Source organism: Mustela lutreola, chromosome 10 (assembly GCF_030435805.1).
Source record: "Mustela lutreola isolate mMusLut2 chromosome 10, mMusLut2.pri, whole genome shotgun sequence".
NCBI classification, from domain to species: domain Eukaryota; kingdom Metazoa; phylum Chordata; class Mammalia; order Carnivora; family Mustelidae; genus Mustela; species Mustela lutreola.
In genome coordinates, this window is record NC_081299.1 from 79,971,828 (window position 1) to 79,987,336 (window position 15,509).

The following is a 15,509-nucleotide window of genomic DNA, read 5'->3' on the forward strand; positions in this document are numbered from 1 at the left end:
ATGTCTTAAAGGGAAATCCATACTGGAATAAGCAGCTGATGTTTTCAATGACATTGTTGAGCCCCACAATGACGTGGGCCCCATCCTGGCTGTTTTATCAGGCCGCTGATTCATAGTCATGTTTCCTGCTGTGTCCCCCTACATTGGTACCCTGATACTCTGTGAAAAAACAAAACTTAAAAAGGTTCTCAAACACTCATTTCTATCCTGAAACACTCGACTCATTTTCAAAGTTGGGTTATTTTCGTCATCTTGGAAAGTGGTATGGTGTAGAGTTGAAGAGACAGACAGCCTGAGTGCCATCCCTACTCTGCTGTTTTCTAACTGTATGGTCTGTTTCCTTATCTGCAGAACTGAGATATACCCTACCCCATATGTGTGTTCTAAGAATCACATGACGAAGTCTGGGAAGGGCCAGCCAGTGCCTCCCAGTAAGAATAAAAGCTGGTGCTTACTGGAGGCTCACTATGCACCCAACGTGGCCCAAGGGCCCTTGAGCCCTCACCACCACTTTATGAGGCCAGTTAGTGATCACTCCAAGCAAATTCTGAGCAAGTTTTCCAACTGGAGGCATAACAGGGCAACCTTCCTCTGGAAGATATTAAACTGTCTCATAAATAATGAGAACTTGACAAATATAATTTTTATTACTGTTTTTGAAAAATATCTTATAAGTCAACAGAGTCTAATGGCTTTTAAGCCCCTGCCAGGTTACCTTTCATTTGCAACAGCTGTTTGGGAGGAAGGCAGTTATTTTCTTCAAACAATATGTCTAGGAACACAACCCATCCCAAGCTGATCTACAGCATCTCAACTGGTTAGAACAATGCTAAAGACTAAAGTCAAAGTCTCATATCCCACCTGGACAGTAGGGATAGGGATGGGGTAAGTCCCAAACCACTGGTGTTCACTAGCTGCTGATTGGCCATTAAGTGAAAGTCAGACAACTCTACCCAGAGGAAGGCTTATGAAGACCATATAGAATGCCATCCTCAAAAGATCTCCCTGAAGTAAAGGCACAGCAATTATGGAAACTGCTCTGGAGATAACTCAGAAGTTCCTGGGTCATCCTCTGAGGTATGACTCATAATATACCCTTGCATTCTTACGGAGAAGTCACCTCCCTCAGAAAAAGTGGACTAGTGGTAACTGCTCTCTAGTGGTAACTGCTTTGGTCTCTGAAGTTAAAATCTTGGCTAACAGGCACATATATTTATGTAAGTATGTTCATGAGTGTGTCTGGGAGGCAAGGATGAATGATTAAACCCATAGCCAGGGTCATGGATTTTGACATATTTGTTCTGGTCTGATTAGCTTACAAATGAAAACATAGTAGGTTCTAATAAGGCTGATGTCATGGAGTCTATAAAAAAGCTGTTTGGTTCCATTCAGAGAGAAACCATATGGTCATGGATGTTAGGGAAGAATAATATAAGTAGATAAGAAGGCTAATTTAGGGGGCACAAAATAAAGATGGCACTGCTAATGGGAAAAAATTCAAAGGGCATCTTCAGTGAATAAAAAGACAGTGTCTTATGGCCTCAGAGGCAAATTCTGAGCAAGTTTTCCAACTGGAGTTCAGAATCTGAAAGAGAACCACTGCCTGCCCTATGCTAGCAAAAGGCAGAAAAGAAAGAGGTTTCCTTGTTCTCCTCTTTTCCCAACTGCTCTAGCTAAATACTGGTGGCAGGGCCACTGCTATTTGAAGTCCACACAAGTCCTACATTTCCTCATCTGTTGTTTTGCTGGTACTCCCCAGGAAGCAGAGTTCATCCTAGCGGAAGAGGTTCGAGCTCTCTCCGGGGCAGACAGCTGTGCTCAAGACCTCTTGAGAATGCAGTCATTTGTTTACACGGATAAATCAACCACCACCTTGGGAGGAGAAGCTGCAGTAGCAGCAGGCTTCCTTCTTCGACTCTGACCTGCCAGACTCTAAATTCAAACACATTAAGTAATAAATGAATTAAATTATATATTAAGTGGGAAACATTGCCCAGTGGAGGCAAAGAAAAAAAGAATCTCCCTTTTTGTGTGAACCTGATAATCAAAGGAGAATGGCACCCTGTGCTGATATATTCTGACTAATACACCCAGGACGTGTCAGGGGAGAGTCCAGGGATAAGGGAGGGGCTGCACCCTTAGAGACGTTGGCTCTATAATCGTGCCTCTTACATCTTTAATTTCCATACTTAGGCTGAAAACAAAGCAGCTGATGAATGCCCATGGAGGCCTGAAGTGATCCTGCTGGTGTTAATGTAGATACCTGGGGCTCCTTTTGAAAAACGCCAGTGGATGTGGGCAAACATCCCAGAATGAATTTCCTGGCAGATCTAGGCTCTAACACTCAAGATTCATGTCCAACCACATGGAAAAAGCCACTAAATATAATAGTTTTATATTTTTGAGTTGTTTGAGTTGTTTGAGCTGTTTGAGTTGTTTGGGATGGTGAGACAGAGGCCAAAGGCACTACCATAAATTTTATCTAACACACTAGGCACTGAGAAACAGACATCTGAAACCTTCTACCACAAAGACTGAGGAAATGCACCACAACTTGAAAACAAAGGGACAGGAAATGCACAGCTGTTAAAATACGTCTGTTTCTAAAATAAATAAATAATGGAACAAAAAGTCAACTTGGATTGCCAAGATGTACACCACCAGGTAATGCTTCTATCTAATTGGGTCCTAGGGAAGACGCAATAACCTGGCTAGTAACTGCAGAAGACGCTAGCTCTCAAAGCTTTCTGGTTTAATCATTCCACCAACCCTGGGAGGTCAGTGTTACTATATTAAAGATATTTCATGATCAACAGAGTCAGACACTGACGAATGAGAACACACTCAGGTTGCAAATAGCCAGTTCTGCCCTAGCGGTTAGCACTCCCCGGACTGTAGCAAAATATGTCGTTTTCACTTCTCAGGCAGTGGAACAGCACTGTCGCCCCAAATTACAGAACCCATAAGCAAGCGCTGGAGATGGCACCCCAAAGCCTGCAGGGTAAAGCTGACCTTTCTAGTCGCATCTCCGGACCCTAATGCTCCTCCCCAACCCCACCTACCACCTACTACCCTAATGTTACAGTCACACCTCTGCACTGGTCTTATGTTTCTCCTTCTGTCTGAAATTGTCTTTCTGCCTGGCTTAGCTAGCAAGTTCAGTCCTTAAGACCCAGCATAAATGTATTTTCAGTCTTAATTTGGCATGCATGGGTGTCTACTTTATGTCACTACAGCTCCACCAACCTAACATGGGAAATCAAAAGATAAGTAAGACAGAGCTTTAGCCCTTAAGTGGCTCAGGTCTAGCAGGATGGGGAGGTGTATGAACAAACAGTTATCAAGGGCTACGATGGAGGATTATGGTGTGGGAGGCCTGAAATACAGGAGCCGAGCTCTGAAGGGAGCTAGGGGTGCAGGAGGCCAGGAGTCTGCTTGCACAGGTTGGAGACCCCGCAGCATGCCAGCTCACACAATGTGGAAGACCTGTGAAGGGGCTAGACTGAGAGTGACTTCACCTTTACAGCAACCAGATGTCACTAAGGAGCTTTAAACAGGAATGTCATGGCGAGATGGGTTTTAGAAAGATCCTGCTGGAGGCAATGTGGGAGCTGAGCAGAAGCAGCAGAGAATGGAGGTCCAGTGACCAGCTAGGAGAGATGGTACCAAACTCTGTAAAGAGGCCATACGTGGAGAGGGAGAGGAACCAGGGATTTCAGAGATAATTTGGAGGAAGAACTGACAGTTCTTAGATGACATGTGACACTTGAAATTGGGTTTGTGTAGTTTGTTTCTATTCCATCTGATTGAATTATTGTTCTAGTAGTCTTCTGAGAGATCATTAATATGGCATTATTTAATAACATGCTTAACTCTTCCAATAAGATATGAGCTTCTAGGGACCAGGGATCACTGGTATTTATTCAGATGTAGATGGTTCAATGCATGCAAATATATGAATGACCAAATCAGCCAAAATCTTTTTGGTTTCGTACTCTAAATCTAGTTGTTTCATGAAGAAAAGACCCAGCCAGAACAGTGTGTGTTATTCAGAGTATTACAAAATAATTGTTATCTTCATCCAACTCATTTTATAATTTATCCAAACAATACATACTGAGCCTCTACTAATGTGCCCCCCATATTACAGGAGGAAAGAACTTCCTCATTAGAGCCAGACAGGTCTGGATTCTAATTCTGGATCCCACACTTATCTGTTGTGCTGTTGCGCAAGTTAGTCTTTAAGGCTCCACTTTTAATTCTGTAAAATGAAAACAATTGCACCTACAGGCAGGCAGTTAAGAGGGTTGCATGAGAGGGCACATCAGCCTCAGATACAAGTCCCTTCCCTCCACCCATGAACCCAGCCCACACCTCACCTGCATTCTCCTGCCTCAGTCCCACTCTATGCTTCTGAAAAACTGAAGAGCAATAAAATAAGGTCACTGCATGTGATCCAGTTCATGGCCCTTGAAATAACACTGCTCTTGTGGTGTGGACTTCTGCACCCTTTCTACCTCTCCTTTGATTTTTCTCTAACCTCCCAATGCGTATCTGGAGCCAATGAATCAACAGAAGAAAGCAGTAGACAGTACACAAATATCTATATGTCTGATTCAAAAGATCACCCGAACAGCGGCTTTGTCTTCCCTCCTACATTCTTCTTTCAGTTCAGTACTCCCTTGCTTTCTTCCTCCCTCTGACCCCTGCAAGAGCAGGAAGACCAGAAACCTCATCATAATCACCTGCTGGGCTTCTGCCTCCATCAAAACCCCTCTTCAGAACCCCTGTGGGAGGCCACTGGCCTGTGGCCACCATGGCTTTTACTTAGGAGCACTTGGCTCAGTTAATGGGATTGCAAGGCCCTTGGAAGCCTTGGTGGCTGAGGCAGGATATAATTAGCTGCTCATAATCCCTAGAGGGGCACCAGGAACAGCTCAGTGGCTGGGTCTGATTTCACTAATGCTACTGTCCTCCTCCTAACAGTATTTTTGGTTGGTTTGTATTTTGTTAAAAGTTAATATTAAAGAGCTTACTATATTCCAAGCATCGTTCCAAGTACTTTGCATGAATTAACTGTGAATTGATATTAATTTTCACATCAAATCTATTAGCTAGGTACTATTAATATCTCCATTTTACGGATTCAGAAACTGAAGAACAAATAGCAGAGATTTGAACCCAGGCAGTCTGACTCCAGAAATTGAATTCTTATCCATCTAAGCAGTTGGTATATATTAAGTACCTTTTGGGTACCTAGTACTACATGAAACATAAGCTACATGGCAAAAATCATCCTACAAGAAATGAGACCTTTATGTCACCAAGCAAATGTCAAGTCAAACAAAAGACAAGAGGTATTCTTTACTACTGATGTACCCAGCAAAAACACTGTGAGAACCACTGAACTCCGTTCTGCAAGAGTAAAAGAACGGCGCTCTTTTCTCCCATCCATACCCTCTCCCAGAGCCCTGCTTATGTTATAACTGTAGTAGGTGGGTGGTAGTGACATGGCCAGGGATGGGGACACATGGAGTAGAGAATGCTTGGAAGAGTGAATGGCTAACCTTATGTGGAAGCAGAAGTGACATGTGAGAGCTGAGTCTCAAAGAACGAATGAATGGAAGCTCAACAGATGGGGAAGGAAAAGTCATTTCAGGATTTTCTGCCTTATGTTTCTTCTTTGGGGGGAAACAGTCTCCCCCACTTCACAGTAATCCTGCTCTGTCCCAGAGATTCAGATTAAGCTAACTTGGCTTTCCTTACTTCATGGTGAGCGTATGACCCACACTTCCCTATCATAGTACATGACCCCCCACAGAGACTCAGAGATAGGTAGAGTCAGGCCAATCAGAAAACTGTCCAGGAGTATAGCTTATGCTATGGGAAAGCCACTCCTTTCTGCAGATTTTCTGGGGGTAGAGCTGACTACTGAGGGCTGTGAACAGCTGATACACCACCAAATGGAGAGGGCCTGGCTGAGATCGAAGCCCGGCAGAAGCAAGCACAACATGAGATACAAGGGCACAAGGGTCATGCACAATGGTGGCATTTAGTCCTTAGATCCCCTGAATTTCCAGGTTAGATCAATCAATAAACTCTCTTTTTTGTTTAAGCAAAAAAGCTCTAATCACTGGCAGCATTTGCAAAGAGCGAAATCATGAGCAGTTAGGGTGTGCCTGAGGGTGGCAAAAGGGCCAGTGGAGCAGAGCAGCAGATGTGTGGGTGAGCGCTGGCTGGGCGGGTGGGCTGCAGTGGCTGTGGAAGGCACTTGTGGTCGCTGGGGACTGGCTCGGTGAGATTTTTAGCATGAGAGTGATGACTGCATATACTCTGCCGTGTTTGAAATGTAGGTGTGGTGGTAGTGTGGAGAAATGTCTGAGCCAACAGATCCTGGACCCTGGAACCCAAGGAGGAAGTCACTGGAACAGGCTGACAGACAACAATGCTTCCAGAACTCAGAGAGCCTTAAAAGTAAGAGATGGAGATGAGACATGTTTAGGAGAGAGACAAACCTCAGTGTAATACTATGATTTATAATAAGACGTATGTATTTGTCTTTTTCTGTTTCTGGTGGTGCTCCTAAAACACTTTAAATTTCCTAAGCGATGAACAGCCTTAAGGTGTGCTTTATTATGTTGATGAGGTGACTTTTGGACCTCACCTAAGGATGAGGACTGGTTGCTAGAGGAGCCAACTGTGTGATTATAGGATTGGAGGGGAGAGGTGGGGAGTGGACTGGAAGCTGAGTTCAGTTACTAATGGCCATGATTTACTCAACCATGCCTAAGTAATGAAGTCTTCATGAAAACTCAAAGGCATGCGGTTTGGAGAACTTCCGGTTTGTGAACATGTGGAGATCTGGGAAGAGTGGTATTCCCAGAGAGGACACAGAAGCTCCACACCCTTTTCTCATCCCTTGCCCTACGTATCTCTCCCATTTGGCTGTTCCTGAGTTATATCATTTCATAATAAACCAGTGATCTAATGAGTAAAATGTTTGAGTCTTGTGAGCCACTCTAGCAAGTTAATTGAATCCAAGAAGGGGTCATGGGAACCTGCCTGCTAAATTTGTGAGCAGAAGTAGGGGGTGGGTGCCAGTGTCATGGGACTGAGCCCTTAACTTAGGGGCTCTGAAGCAATCTCCAGGTAGCATCAGCATTGAGTTGAACTACAGGACACACAGCTGTTGTTGAAGAATCTCTTGATGGTATGGGAAAAACCATCATGTTTTGGAACTGGTATATAACTGTCCTCATTGACCAGACATGAAAGAGGCAGTAGGGGGGTCAGAAGGGCAGGCTCTGAATTCAGGCACACCCAGATCTGGATGTATTCTGCTACACAGAACAGCTATGGAATGGGATCTTATTTAACCTCTTTAAGCCTCAGCTTCTGCATCTGTTAAAATAAGAAAGATAACAGTGCACACTTCATGGAGCTCTTGCAAGGATGAAATGAGCTACTGTGTACGAAAGCAGAGCCCAGAGCTTGGCACAAAGAAATCCTCAATAAATAATGCTGCTGTGTGGAAGGGGAGGAAGAAAGATAACTAAGGATGACCCCACAGTCTTTGACTTGATAATTTGGAATAAGGGCTGAGGACAGAGATCAGGGTAGGAAATTCTATAGGAAGACAGGTTCTATGAGAAGGAGAACACAAATCTATTTTGAGCTACACAGAGCATGCTACGCCTGTAAAAGCTGGAGGTGAGAGTTTCCAGCAAGGAGTGGGACCTGAGAACTTGCGGTTTCTGGCCAATGATGATGGAATCTATGGCAGACAAGAGAGGATGGAGGACAGACACAACTACTTCACAGGCTACAAGGGAGGGGGACCAGCCCAGGAGGAGTCAGGGAGCCATGGAGAGCCGGTCTGCAGAGATGTGGAAAGGATCTGTTTTACATGTGGATGAGCTATTAGGGAACAGGATCCACCTTGTTTGGGAGCTGTGAGAATTCTTGGTTCATTAGCAGAGGAAAAGGAGATGCCTCACCTCTAGGTATCTGCTAGCCAGACGCAGGGTGTGATCCGTGATGTTAAATACATCTTTCCAGTTGAGGTTGGCCACATCATTGGCCTGGTTCTCTCGAGGACCTCTATCCAGGAAGTTCAGCACGGCTTCTACAGTGATACCTTCCTCACCAAGCTGATTATTCAAAAAGGCTTTCACTGTTGGGTTCTCCAGGGTGTCCTTGGGAGGAAGCAAGACAGTTGTAGTATTTAGAAATACCACAGGATCTCTGGTCTTGTTTTCACGCCATTTGATAGACGTTAATCCTCCCTAAAAAGTGAGTGGGTTTTATACCATGATAAGGCATGCCTATCCATATCCCATTTCCCCTGAATACACAGTTCTCTCTAGAAGGAAAATGTAAATGTTGGGGCTGGGGAAGAAGGACAGGGAAAATGGTAATATAGGAAGCTTTCTTTCTTTCTTTTTTAATGTTATTTTTGTTTTTCTCTTTTAATTATCTCTGCTATATAGGACTCTAATCTCCTGGTTTTGCAAAGCTGGAAATGACAGTCTTCAGACATACTCAACTACTTTTGCAGTTACAGAGCTGGCCACCTGAGGAGATGTCCCTTTGAATCTGAGGCCCTCAAGTGAACTGAAAAGAGCAAGAAACTGCAGGAAGCCATTGATCAGTTTTTACATTTCCCCCAGAATTCAAAGAACATTTCCCACCCAAAGTCAGCATCTCCACTTGGTGCCTCCAGAACTAGCGCCTTAGGCCCCTGCTTATCAAACCCTTTACCGAGAAAAGGAAATTTATGGAACTTTCTTGGCTCTTCTCCTCCCCTCCCCCATCCGTACTCTGATCATGGTCATCTGTGTGCTCTTGTCAAAGAAGTACCAGATCTGGGGGCCTACTTCTTCCCAGGCTTTGACCAACTTCCTAAGGCGCTCCAGCTCTTCAAAAGTTGAGTTGGCCTAAAACCAGACAGAGACATATAGAGACAAGAACAGGGAGGAAAAATGTGAGAGAGCAGTTTTGATTGTGCCTTCCCTGCTCCTGTCACAAACCCTCAGTGTTTGGGAAAGTCTTTTCAAGGAGTGTCTTTACTTTCTAGTCTACTGATATTTCCCAGAACAATCTGCTGTTTCCTAACTTCCACACTGCCAGAATCTAGTTTCTTAATATCTCAGAGACACATGTAATACTGATGATGTCATTGTCCCAGAGCCTCATTTAAACTAGATTTGGACACCCTGTAAGGAAATGCTCTTTCTCCCTTCATGCCTTTGTCTCTTACAGATAGCCAAGTTTCAGAGAACTGTGAGCCCTTCCATTAGGGATAAAATTCAGGTGCTGGGGAAGAAAACCTCATCTTAGGTTTTGTAGAGAAGGGAGGGCCCAGGCAGGGACAAGGGCACAAAGCATTCCAAGGATGAATGTGGATGGGGGAGGAACCCAAGACTCCAGTAAGCACAACACAAACACACGGCTTGCTACCAGGAGCCTATGAGCCGTGAGCAGGAGCAGGCGCGAGTGCATGCGCTAGCACGCTCTCTCTCTCCCACTCTCTCATTCTTCCGGGAGGTCCAGGGTAAAAAGGACAAGACCAGCTGGGACCTTACATTCTTCAGTATTCTGCGTGCTGCCGGAGAATCTGGAGTAAAGAGGATTTTTCCCATCAACAAAGGCTTTGCTGCCCTCCAGGCTATTTTGGTGAGAGGGTTTGACTCCAGACTCTGGATCAATGCATTACAAAAGGTCGCTGCCAGGAGAGAAGGGACAGATTTTGTAGAAACTCCCCTGTTGCTCAGAGCTAAACATAGTCATTAGTGTGTTTAAATCACATGTCTCATTCAACTCTATGCTGGAGGATTTGACAAATAACCTGAATTAACAGGCTGTACCCCACCAATAACAAGCTCATCATTAGTAAGTAACAAAATGCCACAGTGCATCTCAATAAGGGCCTCATCAGAGAAACAAAGAACAGGGCTTGCCCTGTGGTTTATTCTGCTTTAGAAGGAGGCTAAGAAGCCTGCCTGGGATTACTGCAAGGAGCGGATGGCATTCTCACATGAAAGGGACAAGAGGCCAAATAAGGCCTCCCCTTGGAACCTCAGCTTCAGCCTCGATAATTTCCCTTCACATAGCTGCTTAATTTCTTTGTCATGTGGGCTATCTGAGGGTCCAACTACTTTTGGTGCATGCCTTGCTGCCTCTTTTTAACTTTTAACTCAAAGTTCACCTAGTTGTATTCCTTTACCCCACAGAAGCCTCCCCTCCCCAAATAATAAAAGGTAGGAAAGATGGTTTGTCAAGGACTTACCATTTGGAACGTAACTCAGTAGAGCACACAGAGATTTTCACTGCACTGTTTGTAAAAACAGCCCACAGCCATGTTTACTCGCCAGGGTCCTGAGCTTTGCTTGCAACTCTGGGTTGTCTCCTCATTTATCTTTCTTCCCTTCCTCTACAACTTAACCCTAGTTCAATCAGATCAGTGAGAAATGTCCCCTCTGTTCCCTTTCCAAGTGGGTCTCAGTTCTTTCCATGGCTCATATCCAGAATTCTTTATGAGCACTGCCCCTTTCCCACAAGGGGAAGTGGACTTTCTTGGAGCGGAATCCTCTCTGCTCAAGGCCCCTCAACAAGACCAATTTAACCCCAGGACTGGGTTTCCCTGGAAGTGTTAAACCATCAGCTTCACTCAGATCAGATGCCGTTTTATATATATGACCCAGAAAACTTACTTGTTCTTTTGTCATAAGAATAGATAGGATCCTTCCTTGTGGAGTCAATCCCTAGGAAGGCCTTATAGTTATTGTCTTCATACCAGTTGAAGGAGAACACTCGAGAGCCTCCTCCCTCTGGGTAGCCACATAAGAGATCAGACAGGACGCTCATCAGCTGTGTGAAGGTCTCTGGACCACCAGTCTGCATGAGAGGCCTGGCCACCCACAGCAAGTCTTGAACACTTGGTCGATGGATGAACTAGAGCAAGGCAAAGACTTCAGGTTATTTTAAGGCAGCTAGAATCATCATCACTCTGATGCCAGAGCTCCAAAGTATGGGGAGACCTCCACATATGCATTTGACTTCCACATTTTAAAAGAAAACACGCAAATTCTCAGTAGTTCTTAATCCAGCTGTGAAATAATCTATTGCCATCTATTCAGGGCCTAAAATGAGCCTAGAATGAACCTTAAATAAAATCAAAGAGTAAATCCCAACATATTTTAATATCTTCCTTCTAGTCGCCTTTATCTGAATTCCTTGGGAATGTGTCCTTGGACAAATGTAGGGAGTATTTCTTTATAAGCCAGTTCTTGGGTTCGGTTATCCCATCAAGATGGGAATACTGGCCAAAAAATGGGAAATAAAATGATGGAGGAATGGCTCTGCCCTAGAAAAGCAAGATCACAGCAAATTTCTTTGGTCAAGTCATTTAGAATTTAGTTTCTTATATTTAGAGAATTATCTTTTTATTAGCTTAATTTTACCAAATGTGAGTTCTTCCATTTCCTTGAAATGTGTGGTTTGTGGTTCCTCTGTGTGTGTGAGTGTGTGTTAAAATCCAAGCAAATACAGGACAGATGAAGTCTCCATTCTTGGAAGAACACTTTATTTTTTAATTTTAATTTTTTTTTTAAGATTTTATTTATTTATTTGATATATATAGAGAGATCACAAGCAGGCAGAGCAGCAGGCAGAGAGAGAGGAGGAAGCAGGCTCCCCGCTGAGCAGAGAGCCCGATGCGATGCGGGGCTCAATCCCAGGACCCTGGGACCATGACCCGAGCCGAAGGCAGAGGCTTTAACCCACTGAGCCACCCGGGCGCCCCTTAATTTTAATTTTTTTAAAAAGATTTTATTTATTTATTGGAGAGAGAGAAACAGAGATAGCAAGAGAGTAGCAGCACCAGGGAGGAGGGGGAGAAGCAGGCCCCCCAAGGTAGGGTTTGATCCCAGGACCCTGGCATCTTGATCTGAGCCAAAAGCAGGTGCTTAACCAACTGAGCCACCCAGGCATCCTTGGAAGAACCCTTTAAATTCTGCACCAGACTAAGAAGAGGCTGGTAGTCTTCTCTCCATATGAGTACCCATGGCCCTTGCTGGACTCATCCTTTGAAGGCAGATCTGTAATGCTGAGAACTAAGCTGAGGACTGCCAGAGTCACCAGGGTCTCAGCGCCCACATGTCATCTGGCTTTCCTTTAGGGGAATATGCAAAATAAAAACAGTGCCGCTTTTATTCCTCAAACACACTTACTAGTAATTTTCAAAGGCACTTGGGAATTTAAAAAAGCATTAGGGTTCAGTCAGGTGAGACTGAAAACAGTTCCCCTACTTCAATAAGTGATGTTTACCTGTCATCCCTTTCTTTGTCTACATGCCAACACTTGCCCTCTGAAACTCTTGGGTGCTGTGTAGGATCCACACTGTGAGTCATGTCTATAATCACAGTCTAGGCTTCAATAATAAACTTGGAATCTCAAATTGCTTCGACAACAGTAGGTCTTATGACAGTCTTGTAAGGGGTTATTATCATTATTATGTTGTTCATTTAAGCAAAGCACTTGGAGATGAAGGGGCTTTTCTGGGGTCAAATGGTCTAGTATCAGTTAATATAAACGGAGCCATCTGCTACAACCTAGTTCACAAATGCTTACACTTGCTATCTAGACAGGCAAGAAACATTTTGGAACTCCCACATAGACGGAGGAGTGTTGATATGCTTTGGGGACTTTTTTTCACATTCTCCATCATTTTCAACCCTATTATACTGATAAGAATTTCTTAAATGCTCATGAAGAAAAGAATGTTAAACGGAGACTCCCACTAGAGCAGGTGGCCATCAGTACAATGGGCCCTTCTCTAACTTCCCTGCACAGCAGCACTTACACTCTGCCCAGGCTGTTCTTAGTTTTATGAACACAGATTCCACAACGTAATTTTCAAGATTGGCTAAGCCCAAATCAGCTGAGGATATTGGAGGGGAGAATGTTTGGGGAAAATTATGCTTCCCGCCTTTTGTCTCCCTTTCATAGTACACATCACTTAAAGATAATTGTTTCTTTCACATTACTCTTCCCCATTTGAGGGTATGTTTCACTAGGGAAGTGGCCATAGTGGCCTCTTCATCATTATGCCCCCAGCACCTCTCATGTATGAGTGGAGAATCAATTTCTATACAGGTAAAGGCTTGTGCAACCAGATGTTAATTGAAACATGCACATCCTTCACAAAACAACACAAAAATGTTGGGATTTGTGAGTGTGTGTGTGTGTGTGATGGGATGAGTCAATATATTTAAGACATTTTAAAATGATGCCTGTAAGCACCTTGTAAGTGAATGCTATTGCTCTTAGCAGTATAGATTTAGGTGGATTGTAAGAGAATAATAGGATGGACCACTTCAATACTGGAAAGACCTCGATTCAGTATAAGTCCACTGATACTCTGCCACACAAGACATGGTGGCATTTCTTCCTAGGCGTGAAGTCAGAAGGATGGTTCCTTTCCTTTTGCCTCCAACTCAGGAGCACAGATAATTTAGGATATGAACAGGTGCTTTGAAACTGCTAGACAGAAAGTTCAAGTGTATTTCTCCTTGAACAGGTCTGAGGTACAATTAGATTGCTTGACATAGCAAGTGTGGTAAAATGGTGGAAAGATATTATCATTAGGTATTACATTATCATTAGTATCATTTGGCCACTTACCTCTTGAATTCTTGGCGACATATCAGAAAATATTCTTCCCCAGGATCTCAGATTGATACCTTGAGAACTGCTGTCTAAGAGTGTAGGAAGCTGTAATTGATAGGGGAAAAATATAAAATGTATGTGTGTGTATACACATACATGTATTAAGTTATACATATACACATGGGTGCTATCTGATCTCCTGTATGCTTGAAAAAACATTACCTCCTTTTTTTTTTTTTTTTTTTTTTGATCACAGGACCTCTTCTGCTAGATTGCTTTCAAAAACACTGTTTTATCTAGTTGAGAAAATTAAAGGCTCTTATTCCAAGTCTGATTCCAGGCTCAGCTCCCTGCTGAGCTAGTCAATCACAAATAATTTCACAGTGATATCAAATATGCCAAAGTGACTCTGATTGCTGCTTTAGCAACACCAAACATGCCTCCTGAAGGAAGGAAACCAATGCAGCTGCTGGACTGTAAAGGAAGGCCGTGTGCTGTGTGGTGAGGTGCCCATCTTGGCACCTTGGGCTCCGCAGACACACTCAGGCTTCCTCACCGTTCACATCTTTGCTCCGTTGAGGCTTTTTCAGGTAGATTGTGACTCTTCCTCTGTTCAACACTACTTTCTTATATGGAACATTTGGCTAGTTATATCATCTTTCTTTTGAAGCTGCTGCTGGCAGCTTTGAAGAGAGGTTTCTTGCAGATTATCCATAGACAGCAGTGTTCTGCTGACCCCAGGCCCTTGAGACAATACAGAACTATTCAAGCACGTCCCACCTACACAGGGAACGTGGAAGCCCACAAGTCTGCTGGTTGCAAACCTGAGCCCAGTGTGAACAACTTGTTTTCTGGAAACCAAGTTCAAGTCCTTAATGAATGACTTCGTTCTTGATAGTTTCAAAACTCATTGACTCACTGATCCTCCGTCTTTTAGGGCTGAATGCTAAGCTTTAAGATAGTGGTTTTCAAACTCAAGTGTGCATCTTGAGTATGTCTGCAAGGGCTCTGCATTTTTCACAAGATCGATGTGTAATTCTGACTCAAGGATTGTGGACCACAAGCCACAAGCCTCAGCTTTCTATTTGCCAGGGTGGTTCTCCTCGGTGATGGGCGGGCTTACCAGGTTGCAGCCCAGCTGAGAAGCAGGTGGAGTTAGGTTTTGAACAGTCCAGCCTCCCATTTCTAGCAGTGGTCCTGCCCTCCCTTCTCCCTGCTGTAGGGGTGGGGGGCCCTCGCAGTCTCTCTGGCCCTGATACTGAAGAATGAATATGGGAACACTTCATGGAACGTCAGCATTTCTGGTTCATTTCCTAACTGTTAAATGAAAGGCTTTGTTATGAGGGCCACAAAGCAGATGGGAGAATAATTTGCCAGAGGAAGTAGCAGCAAAACCACCCTTGCAACTACACCATTGAGAAGCATCTTCTCTACTTAACCTTCACACTGGCCCTAGACATTGGTCTTGCCAGGACTTCTTTTCAAACTCCTTGGAAATAGTTTCAGGGAAAGCTGGGCAAAGCACTTTAATTCCTGCTTTAATTCCATGAGAGGGTGGGGCTGAGAACGCAGGTAGGGAGGAAGCCAGCAGGTAGAAATGTGTGCCAGTGGCAAGTTATCACCAACTCCTGTGATTCACCTCCTGACTACTCCAATAAGATCTAGTAGAGATGAAAGGAGATCTAAGAGATACAGCAATAAAATGCCATGTGTGGACTTTATTTTGATCTGAACAAATCAGCTGTAACAATCAGAGGAAAGTGAACATGACTGGGTATTAGATAATACTAAGAAATTATTGTTAATTTTGTTGGGTGTGATGGCAGAATTGTGGTTTTGTT

The 15,509-nt window shown here is 43.9% G+C and overlaps 1 protein-coding gene across 1 annotated transcript in view; it reads right to left on the bottom strand.

Moving 5' to 3' along the window:
* Positions 1 to 10,474, bottom strand: part of ABCA4 (ATP binding cassette subfamily A member 4) — an 87,819-nt gene extending 77,345 nt beyond the window's left edge. The window contains exons 1-4 of the mRNA XM_059136745.1: positions 10,289 to 10,474; positions 9,585 to 9,724; positions 8,820 to 8,936; positions 7,998 to 8,195 (exon numbers count right to left, since the gene is read on the bottom strand). Coding sequence (XP_058992728.1) covers positions 7,998 to 8,195; positions 8,820 to 8,936; positions 9,585 to 9,641 — 372 coding nt within the window. The 5' untranslated portion in view covers positions 9,642 to 9,724; positions 10,289 to 10,474. The remainder of the gene's footprint in view (positions 1 to 7,997; positions 8,196 to 8,819; positions 8,937 to 9,584; positions 9,725 to 10,288) is intronic.
* Positions 10,475 to 15,509: the final 5,035 nt, after the last annotated feature.